The sequence below is a fragment of the Trichomycterus rosablanca genome, chromosome 3, assembly GCF_030014385.1.
Source record: "Trichomycterus rosablanca isolate fTriRos1 chromosome 3, fTriRos1.hap1, whole genome shotgun sequence".
Taxonomy (NCBI): Eukaryota; Metazoa; Chordata; class Actinopteri; order Siluriformes; family Trichomycteridae; genus Trichomycterus; species Trichomycterus rosablanca.
In genome coordinates this window covers 37,605,307-37,629,711 of record NC_085990.1, presented here as the reverse complement: position 1 = coordinate 37,629,711, position 24,405 = coordinate 37,605,307, and the positions used below count along the sequence as shown (strand labels likewise).

Sequence of the window (24,405 nt, the reverse complement as noted above, 5' to 3'; positions counted from 1 at the left end):
TTGTGGTAGGTTTCAAAACAAGTGTATGTTATCATTCCACAAACATGTCTTACAATGCACCTGTCTCTGCTTTTTTGGAAGGTCTCACATGCATTGAATTAGGAATTAACAGAAATAAATGTTTGATAAGGTAAAACATTTAATTCAATTAAATACATTTAAAGACAAAATTTTAAACATTTTTTAAACATTATACATAGTCTCAAAATTTTACCTATTGTACCAAACTTAAAAAAATAATGTTATGGTATTAATGTTATTAATCAGTTTTATATTCAACATATCTTTTTGATTAACCTTAAGCAATTGAGTAATTCTGATCAGGTCTGGGGGCTTATTGTACTGGCTACCTACAGAAGGAAGACTAAGCTGACCTCTATTGTATCATCTCCTACTAAGTCCTGAAAATATAGGAGCTAGGATTTTAGCATAAATAACAGTAATGATTTCATAAAACAAAACCAAATATAATTAAGATCTTACCACTTCCATTTTGCACCACCTTCATCTTCATTTTCACTCTGTTTTTTCTTTGTCTCAACTTTCTTGGCCTTTTTATTTTTCACTGGTTCATGTTCTGCACTGTCTGAGTTTCTTGTCTTCTTCTGGCTTTGTGTTTTATCTTTTTTATTTTTAACAGCAGGCTTTTTGTCAGCCTTTTTTTTAGACTTGGGTTTTTCTACTTTAATAGTTGTATCATTCTCATCAGGCTGACCTAGTTCTATGGATGCAGAGACCGGATCAAAGATTTTCTCTTCATTGTCTTCCTCTTTTAAATCTGGCTGAGACTTGTGGACAGATTCAGACCGTTTCTTTTTTGCCTGTTCAAAACAGTTGAATATAAACAGAAAATTAATAAGTCTCAGAAAATTAATAAGTATTGGTGTTTAAGTTTCTGTAATGGTCTGATTACACTGATGAGTCAAAACATGACTACCCCAAAATGTAAATGTCAGTGCCTATTCCAGATCAATCATGCATGTCACAGTCAGTGTTACTTGAAAAAGACATTAAATGAGGTAGATATGGACACACACAAAGTACATTTGATAATAGCCAAGGGCCAAACGATTGGGCCCAGCAATAGTGGTCTGAGAAGGGATAACCACTAACCGCCAACATTGTGTAATGTGGCCAGCAGGCAACAAAAGTTATTGTGGCTGGTGCGGACCAACAAAAATGCTATTGTGGCTTAAATTGCAGATAATTTTACTAGTGTTGAAGCTTAAGGACCTGCTGGTAACATTCCCATATCAAATGTCACAGAACACCTTTAGAAGTCTTGTAAAGTTCATGCATTGGCAGGTCAGAGCTGTTTTGACAGCATATTAGGTGGGTGGTCATATTTTGGCTCATCAGTGTAGAACATTTCTTTAACCCATATCAAATTGTTAGACCTAAAACAGCATTACTACAATACATTGTAGTACATGAATTTTCATCCAGGGACAACATGAGCTATAATGAACAAGATGGTTTTATAAAATGCATTAATTTTACAAATACTTACACAAGGTTTATTACTCTCATCATTAGATAAAATGTTTTTTAGATCCTTTTCAAATCTAAAAAAAATAAGGAAAAAATTGCTTCAATTTCCACACAATTAGTGTTTAAAAAAAGTTGTAAAACAAGTTATTTTATCTTTGGCACTAAGTAGGAGGTGAAGATTGTTAAACTTCAAAATTAATGCAAACATGTTTCTAACTTACTCTTGTTCAGTTATCACATTATGTTCCACTACTGTCAAGTTGTTGTTTCCATCCAGTGACTCCACTCTGAGAACACAAATCAGATTATTGAAAGTGTTGTGCGCTGAACTCTCACTGACTGAGGAACCATGTCTCAGGTAAGACCTAATCAAACAGCTGATTAATGACTTGCCTCTTTTCAGAGTCTTCTTTCACATCCTAAAGTAAGACATACATAACAGAGAGGATCATGAGCAAAACAATGGTAAGTGCCATCACATGGCCAATATTTCAAATGAAATGTAAACATCGTACAGTCACAGTGCCATCAGCTTCAGATCCACTGCCACCAGAATTAGCTTTTTCAGAGCTGTACAAATATACAGTGGGTACAACCAGTCATGAGTAAACATACAATAAAAAAATGTTGTTTTAAAAGTTAACTTTTAAATTAGAACCTTAAACCAACCTTGTGACTTTGGGCTCCTGCAGAGGTTTCCGTGAAGATCTCTTGTTTGAGTGCTTTAGGAGGAGTACAGAAATAAATACTTTTTTTGTCTTGTATCTTGTACACGTTTGATTAAAAGACTAATAGTTTTACAATAAACATACCTTTGGAGATGATCTGCATTGCTTTCTGTTGACTTCAGATCCTTTGTCTTTATCCTTGGATTCAGACTTTACCTTCTTAGGAGTTCTAACATTAAAATTCATTAAAATTTAAATATTTTCACATCAGTCCTTAGCTACCTACAATAGTCATCATCTGTTGAATGACTAAAGGCATTATCTTACATTTGTTTTAAGTCATTTGATAGTTTGTCAGCTTTAGTGTTATGTTAATTACATTTAAAAAAATCTCATATCTATACAATGCATCTTTAGAATGTATAATTTATTTATTAGGATTTTAATGTCATGTTTTACACACTTTTTACTCATTACACAAGGTAATTAGGAAATTACTCATTACATAAGACTCATTAGTTCAAGTTTTTAATGTCGAACAAAGTCATGGACAATTTTGTATCTCCAATTCACCCCACTTGCATGTCTTTGGACTGTGGGAGGAAACCGGAGCACCTGGAGGAAACCCACGCAGACACAGGGAGAACATGCAAACTCCACACAAAAAGGACCTGGACCCATCCATTTGGGAATTAAACCAAAGATCTTCTTGCTGTGAGGTGACTAATTAATTTGAAGAAGTTTCATACACTGGCAACTAAATTCAAAAACAGATTAGTAAATAAATCAGCAAGTAATGTGTCAGCAGCAAAATACATAAAATTAAACAGACAAGAGTTTTAGTTGATGTTCAAACATCAGAATGGGGAAAAAGTGATCTGAATGGCTTTGGCTGTGGTATGGTGTTTGGTGCCTAATTTTCACACGCATGTTAAGACTACACCTGATGGTGCAAAAAAATAAAACTACCCAGTGAGGGCAAAAACCCTTGCCATTAGATGATGTCTGGGGAGAATGGCTTTTTGGCATAACGTTCTATTGACAAAAACAATCAATATGAAAGAGTTGTTTTAAATTACATTTTGCTTTTAGCTTCAGCCAGTTGTCAAATAACTGCTCCTTTGATTATAAAAAAAAGTGTTAAAATAATTTAGTTATTACATAATACAATATGAACATAATAGTTATTAGTTTGATTCATATAAAATGTGTTACTTGACCTGTGCTCTTCATTCTCAGCTGATCTTTTCCTGGTGCATAAACGATCTTCTGTAGCTTTTTTCTCCTTATCCTTCTTTCTTAGCTTCATTTTAAACTGAATTTAATTAAACAGGAACTTTCGAAAAGCAAACAAATAAAGCAAATAAAACTTAATTTGTCATTTTGTACCAGATATCACATCAGCATTGTTCAGTAAAGGCCAATCTCATATTTGGTTGATTTTCAGCAAGCAAACATAAATAACTCTGCAGCTCATGCAGTTATTTAATACTTGATAAAACAAACAGTAATAATCAACTTGTTGGTGTTAACGTAAGGCCTTAATTGATCATTATTAGGAATTGTCAGCAGATGACAATTACAGCATGTAATAAGATTTTTGGTTTGATGACTGACTATATTAAGGCACATCTATTTTACCATTTGCTTTGTTGGAATATATTTAAGAAACAGCTCTTAAGGGCAATAGTGGAAAATCTAGAAGAGCAAGAAAACTGTCAGATAAAAGACAGAAAAACAAAGCTAAACTTTTAAATAACAGCAAAGGATCTACAACAAATGTAAACTTCAACCAGCAAGCTTTTCAACACTAGTCCAGCACCTTAACTGTTGATCTTCCATTGCCCCAATCCACCATGAACTACTTTTACTACATTTAGAAATGTTGGGGGGGTCTCACAGTCACCCAATTTAGGTCATTAAACATACATCTGTGAGTAGATCTTCAACAAGCTGTACATGGAAGACAACCAAAGAATATTGTAAAAATCACAAGCGTCCAGCAAGGATGAGTTGGGGAACATTCTTAAACTGAGAGTAGACTTCTACAACCCCAAATCAGAAAAAGTTGGGACAGCATGGAACATGAAAATAATAATAATTTAAAAAAACAATTTCTTACATTTACTTTGACTTTTATTTAATTGCAGACAGGATGAACTGGAGATATTTCATGTTTTGTCAACTTCATTTCATTTATTAATAAACATCCCTTCCTAAATTTCAGGCGTGCAACACATTCCAAAAAAGATTGGGGCAGTAAAGCTTTTACCACTTTGTAATGTTGCCATTCCTTTTCACCACACTTAAAAGATGTTATGCCACCAAGGATACCAAGCAATTTAGTGTTTCAGGTTTTATTTTGTCCCATTCTTCCTGCAAACATGTCTTAAGATGTGCAACAATACAGGGTCGTTGTCGCATTTTTTGTTTCAGAAATTCTTCACACATTCTCTATTGGGGACAGGTCAGAACTGCAGGCAGGTCAGACCAGTACCCATACCCTCTTTTTCTGCAGCCATGCCTTTGTAATGTGTGCAGCATGTGGATTTGCACGGACGTCCCTGGAAAAAATGACATCTTGAAGGAAGCATATGTTGCTCTATGATCTCAATGTACTTTTCTGCATTAATGGTGCCATCACAGAAGTGTAAACTACCTTTGCCAAGGGCACCGACACAGCCCCATACCATGACAGACCCTGGCACTGACACAGCCCCATAAAATGACAGACCCTGTCTTTTGGACTTGTTGCTGATAACAGTCTGGATGGTCCTTTTCGTCTTTGGTCCGAAGCACACGGCGTCCATTTTTTTCAAAAAAAGACCTGGAATGCTGATTCATCTGTCCACAATACACATTTCCACTGAGTGATGGTTCATCCTAGATGCCTCTGAGCCCAGAGAAGTCGACGCCGCTTATGGACATGGTTAACATAAGGCTTCTTTTTTGCACAGTAAAGTTTTAAGTGCCATTAGTGCGTGTAACTCTGTATTGTAGTGCTTGACAAAGGTTTGCCAAAGTAATCCCTCACCCATGTGGTTATATCAGCTATTGTTGAGTAGCGGTTCTTGATGCAGTGCCGTCTAAGGGATCAAAAATCACAGGCGTTCAGCTCAAGCTGGCGCCCTTGGCCCTTACACACTGAAATTCATTTAAAAACCATTTAATGATATTATGCACTGTAGAGGTACATTGCTTTTTAACATTTCAAAAACTCTCATGCATTTGTTGACAAACTGGAGATCCTCTGATCATCTTTGCTCATACAGCCTTTCCTGGATGCTGCTTCTGTACCAAACCATGATTACAATCACCTGTTGACGTCACCTGTTTGGAATCACGTCATTATTTAGTTTTTTTTACCTTATTAATAGCCCTAAATTGCCCCCGTCCCAACTTTTTTTGGAATGTGTTGCACTGAAATGCAGGAATGTATGTTTATTAATAAATGAAATTAAGTTTTAACATTAACAAACAAAACATGAAATAAAAGTCAACGTAAATGTAAGAAACTGTGTTTTTTTTATTATTATTTGCATTTTCTATGCTGTTCCAGCCATTTCAGCAAGTGTTAAAACTCTATTAATTTAATAAGTTCAAAATAAATAGCACCGTTAACCGAGAGACATTTTCAATTGAATAAATTTTCAATTTTCAATAATTATTATTGACATTAAAAAACGTATTTAACTTTGTGTAAAGTACTGAACACCAAGACCTGACTCACTTTGACCAGTATCATACGAATGGTCAATTCAGGCTAAATCTAACTTTACCACACCTAAAGAAGTGAACTTGACAATTATAGGTGAATTCGCATAGTTTTATGCAATAAATCAGCTAAACTAGTGGTTTTTAAGACCACAGAAACGGAGTACTGTTCAGTTTGCATTTTATGATATTTACTTAATGATCTACTTAGTTTAACAACAAAAACGCAACAACCACTGACGCCGTTCCTGTACGAAACGCTGATACCGCTAACAGAAATACAAACAATATTTTCTGTAGGGCACTTATATATCTACCATTAAAATGTAATTCATTATAAATGAATACATTGTGATTTATCTAAACGTTTCATGACAAGGGTGAACTGTATGGCTACGATAACCGGTCAGTCCACACACGCGTAGAGTAAAAAAAATAGCAAACACATGGTAAAGTAAAGCCTCAGGTTTTCACTGGGATGAACTTTCGCTAAATCTGTACATTAACCTTAAAAATGTTGGCAAACAATTAAGCACGATAAATGTTCACTTACACAATAAATTGGTCGTTTTCAAAGGTTTATCTATAAGCTATGTCAGGTACAAATGCGTAGACAGAAAAAACAGCGTAGCTAGGTGAAATAAATATAGAAGCACCATATTTCATGAAAGAACTTAACCTGATTCACACCTGAAAGATTTAACTTCACCGTGTGCTTAATTGCGCATGCTCACTAGTCGCTAAGAAGCTACCTTCAAGTGCACCACGAAAGCTACCCCTGCTAACATGTTTTCTACAACTGTTTGGATTGTTTTCGATTGTCAGCTAAGGAAGTGAGACAACAGAAGCACTATGTGGTTGACACTTAAACAACTACCAAACACTGCTAATGCATTTATTATAATGACTTTTATGGTTCTGCAAATGTTTTACACGTCCAAAATGTGGAATTTAAGACAAAACTTTAGTCTGTTTACGAACAAAGTGATGTAGGGATTTTCTGCTTATAAAATAATTAAAATATAATAACCAATTAAATTGGGAATGGGCCTAATAATCTGCTTAAATTACATACAGTTCATTCTACGAGGGTTCTTCAAAATGTTTCTGCACTTTCATATTTTGGTTGTAAACAGTGAGGGTGGGAGGAGTAGTAACTGGTCGTGTCTGAGAGACTGAGAGAGAGCTTACAGTCCGGATTTACGGCCATCTCATTTCCATCTTTTTGGACCGCTCAGAAGCTTTAAGGGGAAGAAGATTTTCATGTGGTGATGATGTGAAAGCTGCAGTGCATCAATGTGTTCAAGCAAAAAATATTTTTTGCTGATGGCATTAAAAACTTAAAAAATGCATCGGAAGGTGACTAGAAAAGTCATGTAATTTCTTTTTTTTTTAATACTTAATAAAGAGTTAAAAAAAGTGCAGAAACTTTTTGAAGAACCCTGCAGTGGTCATATGAATATTCAAAATTCTTCCCTTTCAAGAATTAAAACGTTGATGCTGGTCGAGGCCCCACAATGGAGCGGTGTCCTGTCTTGGGTGTGTTACTGCACTGCACCTAAAGATTCGGCTGAAACCAATCCCACTGCAATCCTGACCCAGACAAAGTGATAGTAAAAGTTCAGCTAGATGTTCACTACAACCAGACACTTACTCCCCTTTTTTGTACCACATCGCTTACATTTGATGTTAGCATGTTACGAGTCATCACAGCTTTTTAGAGCTGGTTATGCTACCAACATACTACAGTCAGTTTCTGCCTAGTCATGTATGGATGTCACAAAAGCATATAGGGGTCACCACAGTGGATCTGTGGTCCGCAGACCAGACATGGCACCGTATTTACACCGGTTCCCCTGGCTGACACAATCCTACTTTTTCTATCCAGGCTTGGGACCAGCACTGAGACCACACTGACAAATGTTCCTCCCAACAGCAACAGGTAGGCTGTTATAGCCACCCTTCTTCAGACATTAGCCAATCACGTTTATGCAGACACCCAACCGATTAATAGCACCACTGAGATTTGAATACTGGATGCCCAGATCTTTACCAGTGTACTTCATCACTGTGCCACCTGAGCATGAGGTAGATAACACTCTAGATTTAGATTAACCAGCTGACCACAATGCATATTATTTACACTGGGCTGTAAATCCATTTGTCTCACTAGTTAATAATGCCATTAGAAACCAAAAGTATTGTTATTAAACCACTAAACAATTGACTAAACAAGTTATTACAAATGATGACCATACTAGTGGAAATAGCTTTTATTACAGCAAAAATATCAGACTAAATCTTTTGTTTCATTTTACAAGAAACTTGATGTAATGATTGACCATCAAGATGTAATTGTTCTGGTTTTCATTAAAAAAAAACAAAAAACTTTTCTTTTCAGCAAGACTGGCACTTTTCAACAACGTGTGTACTGTATCAACAAGTGTAAAGCTGCGGTCACACCAGGTACTTGCCAATTGCATCAGCTTGCAAAATGACTGTGGACAGGCAAGCCAGTTGTTTCAAGGGATGTTTAAGATCATTTGAATGAATGAACATCCTAATAAATCTTAGAATCCTTTTGTTTACTTAATCTGGTATTCAAATATCATTAATTCATTCATACAAGGCAACTTATCCTAATTAGGGTTTGAGTTATTTGCTTAAGGCAAAGGTGGCACAATAATTGCTCATTGAAAACAGGGTAGATTACATAAAATCAAACTGAAGTTTAAATAACACATAAACCCTTGTTAAAATCTTTTTTTTTAGCTCCAATAACAAAAATGAACCAACCTCCTGTTTATGCCAATATATAACATAAAACACCAGTACTGCTTTTAAACTTGCAATTGCACCTAAATATAGCCACATAAAAAAAACAAATGTGCATGTGTGCAAAACGCTGTTTTATATAACGGCGAGATCCATATGATCAAAACCCAATGCAGAAGAGGTAGACAGTTATTTTAAAACTGAGAACATCAACATTTTCATAGCGACCATATATTAATAATACATGCACACTAGACAGTACAAATACTGCCTTGGCTTGATTTGCACATTACATACACCACTCGGTGCCGGAGGGGCATGTCAGCTGGAATGTTTGCCCACAGATCACAGATCTTTGTTTAAGAAAAAACAAAACAAAATTCATACAAGCAAAAGCATTTTTTTTTTTATTTGTCAGCAGCACTAAAGTGGCCTGTGGTTTATAAAGCACCTTTACTTCATTCACAGCTACTAATATGGCAAAATAGGGCATTAACATAGCTTAAACAGTAACTCTAAAATAAATGCCTAAAGAACTGAATAATTATCCTTGCAACAAAAATGCAAATTTGCTCATGTGTACTTATAAATGTATCTTTCTGAATGTTTAATTACCAATTAAAAATGCTAAAATAATGTTAAAATCACCATAGGCCTTTCCTCAAAATAAAGCACTGTTTTCAGGTTGTGACTGATGCACAAATAGATAGACACACACATGCAGTGAAAGATTCACTTCAACTGCCTGAGTTTAAAAGACACAAATTAATGACAATAATTTTTTTCAGTGTAAATACACCTCTAGGCAGTTTTATGATGTTTATTTATCTAAAATTAAATTTTGTTTCTCTATTTCTGCATGTTCCTAAACATGCTTCTATTCCTTTAGTTCTTTTATAGGAGCACATTAGCTCTTTCAAAGGAGTGTTATTCTGTGTATATTTTTAATTTTGTAAATCTGGTTTTAGCAGTTTATTACAGTTTATGAAAAATGTAAGAACAGACAAGCTTTTTACCATCTTGCATTCATTTTTTCAAGTACACAGTCTCTATTCAGACCATCTCTGGTTGGGTTGTAAGTCCTCGTAAATAGTACATAAAAATTTCAGCCTCCTGAGAATGAGCACAACTCTTTTTTTTAAGTATTAAATAATTTATAGTTAGTTTTGGTGTTTAAAATATTAATAAATTTCATATATATTTTACTACATCCTAAATCTATAAAGGACAGCTCAGTTGATGGTTGCTCAGTTGTATTCATTTGCAGGCCAAAGTTTAAGAACTTTGACTTTACATTAGGATTTTACTTGCAAATGTAGTTGTAGTAATGAAATCAAGCTTTACATAAAAAAAACCTGGTGTGACCGGAGCTTAAGGCAGAACACATTGTCCAACGCACTGCCACAAATACTCAAGTACATTTGAAATAAACTTTACAGTAAGAAAGATGCTTGCACCATTTACATCAATGTTAAAATAAAAAAAAATAACAGTGTTAATTGTCTAAAATTAATAATTATCTAACAATATCTGATATTCTAACAGTTCAAAAATGAACTAAATGACAACAAAAACAGTAAGACAGCATCTAAATACTATTACCAAGGGAATAGAAAAAAATTGTTCTACAGTGCACTGATGAAAGTGTATTACACACACAATGTTATGAACAAGCTATTGATTCCAGATGTTGATCAGCCTCCGCTGCCATGGCAGCAGCTTGCAGCTGTTCAGTCTCACTTAAGCTGCCGGTAGATAGCTGCTTCCGCTCACTATGCATGTTGTTCTCATGTCTTTTCAAATCTGATGCTTTGGCAAAGGCCTTGGTACAGGCGCCACACCTAAAAGGCTTTTCGCCTCTGTGTCGCCGTTCATGGTCCTTCAGGTGGGATTTGTGTTTAAATGCTTTCTCACACATGTGGCAGTTGAATGGCCGCTCATTGCTGTGCACTCTTTCATGTTTCTTCAAATCAGGGGCGCGAATAAAGGACTTGCCGCAGTCTTCGCACCTGTAGGGCTTGAAGCCAGTGTGGATTTTTAGATGCTCCTTCAAATGTGCCTGTGTTGTGAATGCTTTGGTGCATATGTCACATATAAATGGTCTTTCGGCTGAATGTAGCTTTTCATGTTTCCTTAGACGATTCTCATCCATGAAAGTCTTGCCGCAAACCTGACAGGCAAACTGATCCCGATGGCCATACAACAGATATTCAAGCTTCATGTCTGCAGTAGCTGTGGTCCATCCAGGTGCATGTTCGTCCTTAACATCTCCCATACTATCAGCAAATGCAAGTGTTTGAGTGTGAGCAGTAGGTGTTGGCTCAGCATCCATCGCCTCCACATCTTGATCATAACAGCCAACCTTATGTACTTCTTCCTGGGTTAGCTCTTTAAGAATGGCTTCCTCTACTCGCAGGGCACTGTTCGGTAATTTGTCTAAGTCATGATTGCCTTGGGGTTCCTCCACAATGTCATCAGACGGTGGGTCATCGTGGTCCCCAATTACCTGAACATCATTGTCTTGATTTAAGTGAGGTTCCTCAGTTTGAAACCCGATTTTCACAATATCGCAGGGAAATTTTTTATTGTCATTTTTCTCCTCAGTGGACATATCCCGTTTTTGTGAGCAGAGCTTGTCCAAAAACCGTATTCCAAGGATCTGTCCAGATGACATCATTAAATTGACATCTTTCTTTTTAACAGAAATTTTGGCCGTGTACATGTAGTTTAGCACCTCTTCAAAGATGTCCGAGCGGATGAAGTCGATTTCTATAACAGAGGAGCTGTCTACTTCATGCTTCTTAAAAAGCTTTTTGAAGTAATTGCTGCAAGCTGCTAACACACACCTATGCGCTCTGAATTTAACATCTTCAACAACGACAGCAATATCACAGTGTTCGCCCTCTAGTCTTTGCTCATTTAGAATCTTCAGAAAAATTGTTTTGTGTTCATCGTCCACATATTTCAAAGTTTCTGACATGCTGGAACTGGGTTCTGATGAAAGAAGAAAACAGATGTTAAATACATATTGTGCTGCATAATAAGCAAATATTATAATAATAAATTATGTCACAACACTTAAGTCTGGTAGTATTTCACCTCTGATAGTATAAATTACCAGTACTATTTTAAGGTGACCAGTTCTATTGTACAGTGACACAATTTAACTAAATTGGCAGACAGACCATATAAAAATCAGTATAATCAGTATCAGTTTTTGAAAAAGTGGTCTGGTAACACTAATTCAACATGCTAGCACACCACTGCAGAGAGCTTAGTGCATGACTTAATGAGAATATGTCAGTGGCAGGTGGAGAGGAGCCGCCGGCAACTGCACACGTTGAATGGGATGCGACTAATGCCAAGTTCACACTACGTGACTTTCCAAGTCGTCAGGTCGCTGTACAGTTCACACTACACAACTGGATCTCTGTAATCGGGAGTCTTTCAAGTCGGGGTGGATTTCACACTACACGACTAATCGGCGATAGGGGGTTTCACACTACACAATCTATCACCAACTGGAACTGCAGGCGAGCTTCTCTGGTCTTCCAAACTACGTTTTGTCGCGAAAACAAACGTGAGAAGTGACGAAAGGTTTCATGATACCATGTCCAAAAATGCACGTCAACAAGTAGCGAGCAATCAAAGTTGTTTGTGCGCTAATGTGCAGCATACAATCAAAGAGAAAAATAAATGAATCCGAGTGGATTTAGCAACACAACCAGCAGGGATTGTTTTGTTCTGTAGTGAGTTAGAGGTTAATAAATATTTTTTGCAATGCAGTGTTGGTATTATGGTTTGGCGTGTACGATAAGTTTACAAATATTGTAAAGCTTGTCTGTGTGCCGATGTGTTCTGATAGAAACTATATTATCCTCCTCACCACACTCATTGCCAGTCGCAACTGACTGATCCAGATATTCAACATGCTAGATATCTCTCCTCGGTCGGCAAGTGCTTGGTGAGCACTTGGCGAGCCGCTCGATCGAGTTGTTGAGTAGTTCACACATAGCGACTGAGAGCCGAGTTTCGATTGCCAAGCGAACTCCGAGTTGCTCCCGAGCGGTCACATCTAGCGGCGACCAGTCGGCGAGCGAAAATGAGGGCAAAAATCGTGTAGTGTGAACTAGGCATTATCTGCGGCCCTTTACGGTCAGCCAGGGGTGGTGCAGTTGGTAGGAAAATTGCAACTGGGAATTGGAAATGATTGGACTAGATTAGAAAAAAAAAGTTTTAAAAAGTACATAAAATGACAGTTTACAAATAAGAGCAGTGAACGTTTTAGTAATTTTTAAATTCAACAGTGCTGACAGTAACCAAGTCTGGGCGTTTGTAGTGTAATTAAACTCATTTATCAATAAAATTGGGTTTGATGGTTTATTTGGTAACTAAGAGGGCAATTAATTTAGTTATTGTTATTTTTAACACAAACAGTTCATGTTGGATGACTGGTGTTTTTGCTTTTTAAAGTTTTTTTCCCCACCAAACCATCTATAACAAAAGTAACAAACATTAAAATGCAAGTTTAAAAATGAGTAAACATTATGTATGTATGTATGTTTTCCTATCCTATCCAGTATTTGTACGATGTAAAAGAGTGAATATAACAACATATCCAAGTTCAGTCGGAGTCCTGTAGATGAAATCTTCAATACACTATAATTCTTTATGTGGAAATGAAATAGAAATGATATACATCAGTTCTGCATTGGACTGTTGAACTAAGATCTGTAGCTTTGTTTTGGGACACTGGTACAGACCTAATTCGGTGAGTTTTCAGCCTGTGGCTGAGAAACTGCAGTAACCCTAATGTATTTGAAAGTAAAAATAATCATTGTATTGTCTATTGATCTTTAATACCAATCCCAAATGCATAGCCCAGTTTTCTTTTTTGCTTCACACTAATATAAAATATACTTGAATATTATTACAGAATACATCTGCCAAACTAATGTTTGCAAAGCTTTTTGTGTCAGAGCATCTATTTAGTTGTAGGGTTACTTTCCGGACACTTTTTAGGCTGGAGGAAAACCATTTTTTAATGTTGCAGGAGAAGCCCTTGCATTGCAGTAACAGACCTGGGTTATATCAGAACGTTTAGTGATTTTTAGAGAATTCTTGCCATTTTCTTTTGCTTTTTGTTGAATAGGCACATCCTGACTAGATAAATCAGTTAAGCTGATGAGGCTAGATGAATGAAAATATTTTTTAAACTAACTGTCCCGTGAAAACTTTCATTTAATTCTTGTGCTTACACAATGTCTAAACATTTGGGTCAGCTTAATCTTGTATTCTGACAATGTTTGTAGACATTAGCAAGTCGGTTTAGCTAGCTTAACAGCTATTGTTAAGCTGTAAGGAAAGCTAATCACTAGCTTAACTACCCAGATTTATAAATTATCGCTGTCCAAACCACACTATTTTAAACAAACGTTCAAAGCAGTGTTTAAAAATGTGCAGAGACAATCTAGTGCAGAATTAACTTTAGGTTGAAGTTAAAACGACAGTACGTGATTTAGACACAGCCTTAGTCCATACTGCTAGGTTGCTAGCTAGGCACTTTCTAAGGCCGCGTCCTAAATCGCAACAATGTACTTGGTCGTGAATCAAAATAATTCACCACAAAACCTGACCATATTAAAGATTAAAATCAGTACGATTTGATTGGTGTCGCGACTATCTTACACACTACTCGGTAAAGCTACGCTGTTTTGGCAGCTATCGTCAACAAACAGCGTACGTGTTGTTTTGTCGTTAAAATAAATGGTTTCCCCGGTAAAATAACCCTCACAAAAATACAACATTGCCTTTTATCTAGTATATTAATCGCAAAAGAATGTGTAAATATATGCATTTAATGAGCAGTGATGCAGCTCTCCTCGCTGTAGCTGTGTTTAGTAATGGCCGCCGTTCCCGACAGACACAGGAACGCCAGGCGGGCGCCCGAGCAGCCATGAACACTCCTGACATGACCGTGAGCGCGCAGGCATCTTCCTCAAACAGCAGGCAATAATTCCACAAAACTGCAACAATGAGTGAAAACGCCGCATTTCTCACCCGTGTGTAGCGTGCTGATCCTCTGGATGAGAGTATATTGACTGTCACACAGCTTGTTGAGAATAATGCACTTTGAGTGTTGTTGGTCTGAGGACGAGCACACATGCAGGAGGACGCGCTGCGCCAGCACGGAACTGCAGACACACTGAGCGCGTACGTAGCCCTGCTGCCAGCGGAGGCACTTACGCAAACTGCGCAGCGCTGAAATACACACAGAGCAATCAGCGGCGGAGAGTTCAGCCTGTTTGCGTACATTACTGAATCCAAATCTCAGGAGCGCGGAGAGCCACTGTCACGAGCGGGAAAAGCGAGTGCACGTTGTTTGCGCGCTACTGTGGCCGGGAACGCTGCACTAAACGGGGAGTCTTTAATGTGTTAACGATCATTTGCTAAATGTACTCACAGAATAAAAAATAAATATATGTTTTATCATTCCATAAAATAAATCTATTACATAAAGCTGCAGTATGTAACTTCAATGTGATTTAAAAAAAAACATCTGTAACTTTAAATCAAATAAATAAAAGTGCACCATGCTGTTTTTAAATGTCATATTTTAAAGCTGCAGTATTTAACTATTATTAAATACAACACAACCTGTCATAAATGTTATTTCTAAGCCTCATGGAGTCGTTTTTACCTTTAATAATGTCACGGGGCAGCGGGTAGCACTGTCGGCTCACAGCAAGAAGGTCGTGGGTTTGATCCCCACGTGGGGCAGTCCTGGTCGTTTATGTGTGGAGTTTGCATGTTCTCCCCGTGTCTGCGTGGGTTTGCTCCGGTTTCCTCCACAGTCCGAAGACATGCAAGTGATGTGAATTTGACTGTGTTTGACGTTGAACTGGTGAACTGATGAACCGTGAGTGGCTGCCGTTTCTGTCATGAATGTGGCCAAAGAATGTAGAACATGACGTTAAAATTCTAATAAATAAATAATAATCGTCCTGATCAGAATTATGGTGGATCTAGTGCCACCTCGCAACACACTAGGCACAAGGCAGGAATACAAAATAAAGAGGATGCCAGTCCATTAGAGGGCACCAATGATTCACCTTTTCACTGAAATGTAAGGGCACTTTAATGCAGCCAGTCCACCTTTGGCATGTTTTCAGAAGATTGGAGGAAACAGAGAGACCCTGGAGAGAACAGTTACTGTGGGCTCACCTTACCAGCCCGCTGCCCAATGTTGGTCCTGCTTGGATAGATTTGGCACGTTTTACAAACGCAGAAATTGGCATTTACTACCTAAATGGAATGCATTGACAGATATACAATATGCAAATTATCTATGATTTTCTGTCATCTATTTATACAATGATTCATTTATTTAGTCATTATGTTCTTGGTCTGGGTTGCAGCCAGTCATGCACCACTTAGAAACAGAGTGCAAGGCAAAAATACTCTCTGGTAGGGTTACTATATCATAGGGTTATTTAGAATAGCCATTGGCATTGATATACAGTAGAATAGAATAGGCATTGATAGGCAGCACACTCAGATGCTGCTTGAATACTAAAATGTTCATAGACCTGCCACTAAAAGTTCATAGACCTGTTTTTCTACAATGTAAAAAAAACAATCTAATTTATTCACAGTGCTGCAGAGATGGTTGTCCATCCAATATGTGCTCCCTTCTGTGCACAGACTTTTCAAATTTTTTTGAATGACCATTGGATTCTTTTTTATTTCCCTAAACATTGCTCTTTTTGTCTAGATGCACAATTTGGCCCAACAGCTAACTCTGGGAATGGAAGTTTGTGCAAACGTCTTCCATTTCAAACTTATTGAGGCCAGTGTGGTCCCGGGAAAGCTTTAGATAATGTTTTATATCCTTGTTCTTATCTAAGAAATCAGTTTGATCACAGTTTCTTGGACTTTATGACTTGGTATTTGTCCTGTCAATACACTGTTCAAAGTAAAAGTGTAAGTCCTTATAGAACCCAGGTGTGTGTCTTTCCGAACTCTGTCCAATCATATCATATTGCAAAAGGTGGACTCAGATTGATTTATGGACACATCTCAAAGATAATTATAGCAACAAGGTTGCACCTGACCACAATATTTTGTATAACAACATAGGATCAGGATACTTTTTTGTGAATAAAAGAGGCTCATTTTTGAAATTTAAATAAATATTAAAAGCTACAAAAATCATTATGGATGATTAGGTAAAAACTGATGGGCAAAATGGCTGTTACATTCTTTCAAAATTAAATCACCTACGCAAAAAAGAATCACATCAGTCAAGAGAGCTGAATACTTTCTGAAGTCATTGTACTTAATTGTCTAATAACCTTTCCCCAAAACAATTTTTTATGGTTAACGTGAAGTATGTCTGCAGACAATCATATTGAAATTCTGACTTAGTTAAGCCATAACTAACGTTATCTCCTACATGCTAAATTTTACTCACAAAATGTCAAGGCATTTTTAAGATTTAAAGAGTTGTTTAAGTTGCCATTAAATAATTAACCTCAATTAAAATACTTTTTTATAACTTTACTGCAAAGCTAGATTTTGCTTTGAATCAAGTCTTTATCACTTGAATGATGCAGCAAATAAAATAAAATAAAAATGATGTAGCAGGATTCTAAGTTTATACTGCCATTCCAAAATTTTTCAACCCATACATAATAGTACTGATCTTAATACCTACTGTATGTTTTTATTTATTAAAGCAATAAGCCACGAGAGGCCGTGCGTTACTGCGATTTTATCATGGGGAAGGATGTTTTGGCATGACACAAAGCGGAGTGCATAAAACGTGTTTCCCCGTGATAAAATCAGAACAGTAACGCACGGTCTCGAGTGGCTTATTGCTTTTATAAAACGGCGGTCAACATAAAATATAATAAAATAAAACAATGTTCAATTTATAAATGTTTTTATTTACAAAAACACTTACAAAAAGCATTCTTCCGCGAAATCAGGTAGTCCGTTAACAGTGTTGCTAGGCAACATGAGGGCGAACATAACATTCGCAATAAACATTCCTCCACAAACACTATTACACTATTTCTTAGACGAAACACCCGCTTAATAATTAGGATTACTGTTAATATTAATCTGGACATTTCCATGTATAGTACATGACTTCATATAGTGTTCAACCAAGTTTGTACTTTTTCTTTTCACTGGCGTATTAATATGGAATGATGTGAGGTGGTCATAGGTGTGCGTATATCGGGGATTTTAATATTAAATGCAGAAATGTAAATGTAAATTTTACAACGGCTTCGAACGCGGCTCAGCCAGTCAGATTTTAGGACCAGAACTATCCGTTTTATAATAAGATTTTAATGCCATGTTTTACACACTATGTTTACATTCATGACAGGACAGGTTACATAAGATTATTGTCAAACACAGCCATGGACAGTTTTGTATCTCCAATTCACCTCACTTGCATGTCTTTGGACTGTGGGAGGCGCTCCCAGAGGAAACCCACAAAACATGCAAACTCCTCACAGAAAGGACTCGGACCACTCCACCTTGGGATCGAACCCAGGACCTTCTTGCTGTGAGGTGACAGTGCTACCCACTGAGCCACCGAAAACCTACTGTATGACCTAAAGTTGTGTTACAACATCATTAAAGAATTAGCAACTCATAACTATCCTTACTTCGCTTAAACTAAGATGTGCTGTTTAAACCACTGTTGGGCCTGTGAGCACAGCCCTTAACCATTAATTGCTGGCATTGTACTCAGTTAAAATTTTAAGTTGCTTTGGATAAAAGCATCAACTAAGGCCATAAATGTAATATTGGACAAACTTTACTATCAACTTACTAATTTGTAAAATATGCAGTTATTGACATGAGAGATAATTTCCTTGTGAAAAAATGACAGCCAGAGGTTCTCTTTCATTCTGTGTTCTTTTTATTTGAGCTTATGTGACAAACACATTCAACATGGACTGCAGCATATGACAGTATAATGATTTCAAACAGACAGGATAATGACAACAACACTAAACTATAGGGAAAAAAAACATGGGCTCAAACACATGACTAAAGATGTTTGTTTTATTATAGTTTGTACAACTTAAGGCTCAGATATGCCACCCCGGGCATTTTGTAAAATGACTTTCACATGTGAAATTGGGGCATCAGTAACCTTGTAAAGACATCATTTCAACAAAAATGCAATGACAAAAAAGTAAATGATTTACAGTGGATTTTCGTTTGAAAATGTAGAATAATATAAACCACATCTGAATTTATGTGTGTAAAATTAGGACAAACAAAATTCATTTAGTAATTTTGAGTAAAACATGTTTTTCAGCTCATATGTATAATTTAAAAAACAAATATACATAATTCATATTCTCACTCAGACACATGTACGTGAACATAATAGAAGCGAAGTGGATAATAGTAACAGGACACAGTGACTAGAGTCATGAATGGCACACCTATTGCGTGGTTAAATACTGAATGCTCATACAGATGCAGTCGATTATTATTACTATCATTCTTTATTTGTATAGAGCAGTTCTTATATAAATGAAATGTAGGTATTTTTCATCTGTACTACTCATCAGTACTAATTTTAAAATACTAGCCACATTTCTCTTGCTTTTGGAAGGAAGAGTATGCAGTGTACACTGAAATGTACACTGTTGTTACAGTGCATTTTCTACGATGTATATATCTCTTTACAAAAAAAGTTGTTGTTCCCTTGTCATGCAGTACAAGTGATCCAGTGGTGTACCAGTCTAACCGGTAGTTCAGGAAGCAAGTGATGGACAGTGGGAGGATGTTGTTGAGAGTGTTGGTTAGAGGCTATTTCAGCAGTGCTCAGATGAAGTTAGATCCATTTATTGGTGGAGCTGTTTCCCTTGGCAGCTGCTCCAAAGCGTCCTTCATTCCGCATGGTGTAGGTTAGATTGCTCCAGAAAATATAAAGTCACACTAATCCTACAAATGTATAGAAAAAAAATTAGTATAACATTAATAATACACGTTGTTATTTCCTAGACAGTCCTAGACAAAATGTTTGTTCTTGTAAGATGATTCAAAGGTTGTACTTCAAGGTTCATAACATTTCTTTTCTTGTAAATATTCCACGATCACCTGGGAGTGGTATTACTGTAAAGTGGAAGCTTTTAGGAACCACAGTAACTCAGCCATGACATTACTGCTGCGTTTCAAACCTCCTCTGGCATTAACATCAGTACATAAACTGTGTGCCGAGAGCTTCATGGAATGGGTTTCCATGGCCAAGCTGCTGCATAGAAGACTTACAGCACCAAGCACAATGCCAAGCATGGAATGGAGTGTTGTAAAGCACACCACCACTGGACTCTGAAGCATTGGAAACATGTTCTGTGTAGCAACAAATTACACTTCTCTATGTTCTGTGTAGTGCCAAATTATGCTGCACTATCTGGAAATCTGATGGATGAGTTGGGGTTTGGTGAATGCTATTGGAACATGACCTGCCTGACCGTATTGTGCCAACTGTAAAGTTTGGTGAAGGAGGGATACTACTATGGGGATGCTTTTTTATGGGTTGGCCTACATACAGTGTATGGAAATCTTAATGCTTCAGGATACCAAGACATTTTGGTCGATTGTATGACAATTTATAGTCTTTGTTTTTTGATCAAAGCCTATCCAAACAAGTTACAAAACGTGCATTCAAAAATACTAAACATTTAAACTGCCATGCAGAATTACCGTATCTTTGCATTAATTGTCTGCAAAGTACAAACCCAATTCTAAAAAAAATGAAACAGCAGGGAAAATGTACATGAACACAAGCAGCAGTTATTTAAATTATATGAAAATCATATGAACAGGACAAGAACACTACATTACATTCTATAACTTATGTTTGAACAGTAAATTTAATAATTAAACTTTATTTTTTAACCTTCCAGAACAGTGTAACTTTAGTCTTATTTTGCATTTGTTCCAACTTTTTAAAGTTTTTTGCAGGTGTCACATCATATTTCTGAACAGTTTGGAGGTAAATACCTGTAAAGACAATGTTTACAATCCAGAGATGGGGACTCGATGGGGTCTGCGACTCGAGTCCAAGTCGCATGTAAGACGCACACACGGCGACTTCTGACTCAACTCAGACTCGTTTCAAATGACTCGGACTCAACTCGTGACTCGCAACAAATTACTCCCTAAGAGTCCCTAGCGTCAGCATGTGTTAACATTAGTTATAAATTATATATTATATTCTGATCGTGTCATTTTCTGCTCTCTAATAAAGCTCCAGCCGTTTTAACCTGCAACGCACGCAATGGGTAAATGTTCCAGCCAGCTTCTGGCGTAGCAATGAAGCGTCGCTCCCTACCTTTGGAATCTCACTTAAAATGGTGGAATACCCTACGTAATTTTTAGTAAGAAATTGCTGTTATTTGTATTTATTTACTTTGCAGCATCACACTGCACACTTTAACAGGTTCGTGTTTTACTTCACAACCGGGAAAAGTTTGGAGGTTTTTAATTATAAGCACATTTACAAACTAACGAATTATATTTCTAATGGGATAACACATGGTTATAAATTTAATAGCATCTGGAAGAACATAAGCTAAGGTAAGCATTGGTTATGGATTTTTTGCTGTGTTTTGGATTTTGGCCGCTGTGCCTGATTTATTGCGCACTTTTGTTTTGTAATGAAAACAAAATGTATCAGTTTAAGCTTTTAACCGGTACCTAGGATAGTAAAGGCACTAAGTAAAATGGCAAAATACAGTCGCTAATTTGTTGTTGTTTTTTATCTAAACTTACATATTATTTGTTTCTACGCTACATTTCCAATATGTTTTGTGTATATTATATTGACTTGTGACTTGATTCGGACTCCAGCCTAAAGACTCGTGACTTGATTCGGACTCTAGCCTAAAGACTCGTGACTTGACTCGGACTCTAGCCTAAAGACTTGTGACTTGATTCGGACTCTAGCCTAAAGACTCGTGACTTGACTCGGACTCTAGCCTAAAGACTTGTGACTTGACTCAGACTCGTATTTTGTGACTTGTGAACATCTCTGTTACAATCTTACTTCACGTCCCAACTTTTTCTGAATTGGATTTGTACAAATGACAAAACATGCTTTATAGGGGCCGCACAATATTTTGACAAAAATAAATATACCACGCTATTTCTATTGATAATAATACTACTACTTTCATTTATTAATTTATTTATTCATCCTTATTCATTCCTTCATCTTTATCAGGGTTGCAATTAATCCAGTAACACCAGAAAGACTGGGTACAAGGCAGAAATGCACCCTGAAAAAAGCAGGCATCACACACGAAAGGGAAATTTCAAGTATTCACTTCACCCTCTGCTTGTTTTGGAAGGCAAAATAACTAAAGTTATTGATGGAAACCCACATGGACACAGAAAGAACATACCAAAACCATCACAGATAGTGACCAATGACCATGTTTGATCCCAGGTCCCCATGTCCTGCTGCTGTTTGGCATTCACTCTCTTCTGTGCTTCCAGTACGAATCAAAGGTAACCAACCAAAGCATTACCTTGCATACATATAAATATATTACTATTTACGCCCAGCAGAGTGCACTATGGTCTAATAACGTTTATTTCCCTTTAGTGCACATTGAAGCAACACAAAGCAAGCCCAAACAAAAGAATAAAGGTTAGTGTATTCTAAAACATCACTGAATGGGTTACAAAAATCGTAAGTGCAGCCTTGAGGTTAGTTTGCCAGGCAATATCAGTGCCTAAAGCTTTGTACAATCAGCAAAGCAGCGGGTCAGTTTGCAGTTGGCTGAGAGTAACTGGCTCTTCTCTTACCTGGATCACTCACCATCTTCTGGTGTGATTTCAGTCTCTTTGTGAACCACTACTTTGGTCACTGACATGTCAGGGTGCTGCTCTTTGGCTTCTTTAATGGCCTGAGCTAGGGCCTGACCCCCACAGCACCCCATAACAACAACACAAATACGACAGTGATTAAAAATAATCACTTTACAAAATGTTAGCAAATTATAAATAAAAAAAATACTAAAAAGTATATGTGAGGGTGTTAAGAGTATTTCTGGTAATTACAAGCATGTGTGATTTTAAGGGTCTTATATGAGTGGCAGTGGTAGCTCAGCGATTAAGGTACAGGACTAGTAATAAAGTCGCTGGTTCAAGCTCCATATCCGCCAGGCTGCCATTGATGAACCCTTGAGCAAGACCCTTAACCTCTTAACTGCTTGCAATGTATATGGTCACATCTGATTTAAATAAAAGTGTCTGCTAAAAGCTGAAAATGTAAATAACATGGTGCCAAAAAAACATTTTATAATGGTAGGTGTACAATGCACCATCAATCAGCACATTCTGTTTTAACTGAGCTTGTTGTAATAATATATTTGTTTATTGTCTGTTTAACAGCTTAAAAGCAAAAGCTTATTGTAGGTAAATAAAGGCTGATGTATTTAGGCTGTTTAATAAATTATAAAAGTCCGTATAATAAATTATCAGTTAATTATTCACAAACAAGAGTAATCCCATTCCATTAAAGGCAATCATACAAGCATCATAACAGCCCCAACACTGCTGGTGTTTTAACCAAAATTTCCAACACTCTTAGAGCTTTCTTTTTGCCTTTTCTGGTTGTAACTGTAACCTGTCACCGACACCAGAATCAGCCTACATATTTCACAGTGTGAATCCAAATCAACACAGTCAATGTGGTAACTAAATAATTCAAAGAAATACAGCAATGCTGTAGACTTAGTCAGAATGCAGTCCTTAGAATTCTGCGCACTGGTAACCTTGATACAGTAATGTAACAGTGTATTAACAACTACAGCAGCTGTTTAGAGTGAACTAATGATGTGATTCTCACCTCATCATGGTCGATATCTGCATCTCCTGAAATAACAATTCTCTTCTCAACCCTAGTTTCTGAGATACCTCCCTTCACAGTCTGATAAAAAGAGAGACAAAACACAATATAATATTTTAGATCAAGACAACACAAAGGTAGATTACTTATTTTAACAGCACAGCAGAAACTGCAGTATTTTATCACTGTAAGTATATTTTGATTTGTTTTGGTGAAACGTTTACAGGCATATTGGCATACTGGCATATGATCTATTATTACTTCAAGTTTCTGGCCACATCCTTAATTTTAACTCATCTTTATCATTCACAGTATTCTTAAGAACAACCCCAAATTTTCTTAATTTAAACACTGAAACTGCACCAGTTTGGTCTTCCCATGACATATAGCAGCAACTACCAGTTTTCCATACAAATATGTAGGTGTCTTTTGAAATACTGATTTAAGTGTCTGGAAAACTGCTTGTACTGGCCAAGATCCAAAGCGTCTGTGAGAAGGACTGGAGAAAAGGTGAAATAACAAGCCATCTGTTGCTAGCAGCAAACAGAGCTTAAAAGGACAGTTGCACCATTCAAGTTTGGTTTTAACTAGGGCTGTCGAAGTTAACGCGATAATAACGCATTAACGCAATCTCAATTTAACGCGATTATAAAAATTAGTGCCGTTAACGCAAATTCTAGTTCATGTTGAGACTTGACTGGTAGAACAAACGTTTTAATGTCGGACTTGCCACCGTTTTTTATTTGCGGTTTGTTAACATAATGTTACCGAGCGTGGTAGTGTCGTAGTAATGCACTTGCATAATAAAGAAGCTGCCAGTCCTCCATTCACGTAACGCTAGGACGGACACTTAAAAATCCT

The 24,405-nt window shown here is 36.8% G+C and overlaps 2 protein-coding genes across 12 annotated transcripts in view; both read right to left on the bottom strand.

The window, feature by feature from the left end:
* Positions 1-8,131: 8,131 nt before the first annotated feature.
* zbtb14 (zinc finger and BTB domain containing 14) lies at positions 8,132-14,743 on the bottom strand. 2 transcript variants are annotated; one of them, XM_062992078.1, is made up of 2 exons: positions 14,709-14,743; positions 8,132-11,642 (listed from the first exon to the last, which is right to left on the bottom strand). In XM_062992078.1, exon 2 carries the CDS (start codon positions 11,626-11,628, stop codon positions 10,312-10,314), a length of 1,317 nt encoding a protein of 438 aa, XP_062848148.1. In that variant the 5' UTR covers positions 11,629-11,642; positions 14,709-14,743; the 3' UTR covers positions 8,132-10,311. The 2 variants fall into 2 exon arrangements, with proteins under 2 accessions (XP_062848148.1, XP_062848149.1); XM_062992079.1 differs by lacking the exon at positions 14,709-14,743 and adding an exon at positions 12,535-12,675.
* A 3,828-nt stretch (positions 14,744-18,571) lies between these two features.
* epb41l3a (erythrocyte membrane protein band 4.1-like 3a) overlaps positions 18,572-24,405 on the bottom strand; it is an 81,343-nt gene continuing 75,509 nt past the window's right edge. For 9 of the 10 annotated variants that reach the window (XM_062991245.1, XM_062991253.1, XM_062991254.1 and 6 more), the window contains 3 exons: positions 23,545-23,625; positions 22,500-22,612; positions 18,572-19,628 (listed from right to left, as the gene is read on the bottom strand). In XM_062991245.1, coding sequence (XP_062847315.1) covers positions 22,505-22,612; positions 23,545-23,625 — 189 coding nt within the window. In that variant the 3' untranslated portion in view covers positions 18,572-19,628; positions 22,500-22,504. The remainder of the gene's footprint in view (positions 19,629-22,499; positions 22,613-23,544; positions 23,626-24,405) is intronic. The other variant, XM_062991248.1, reaches the window with a different exon arrangement.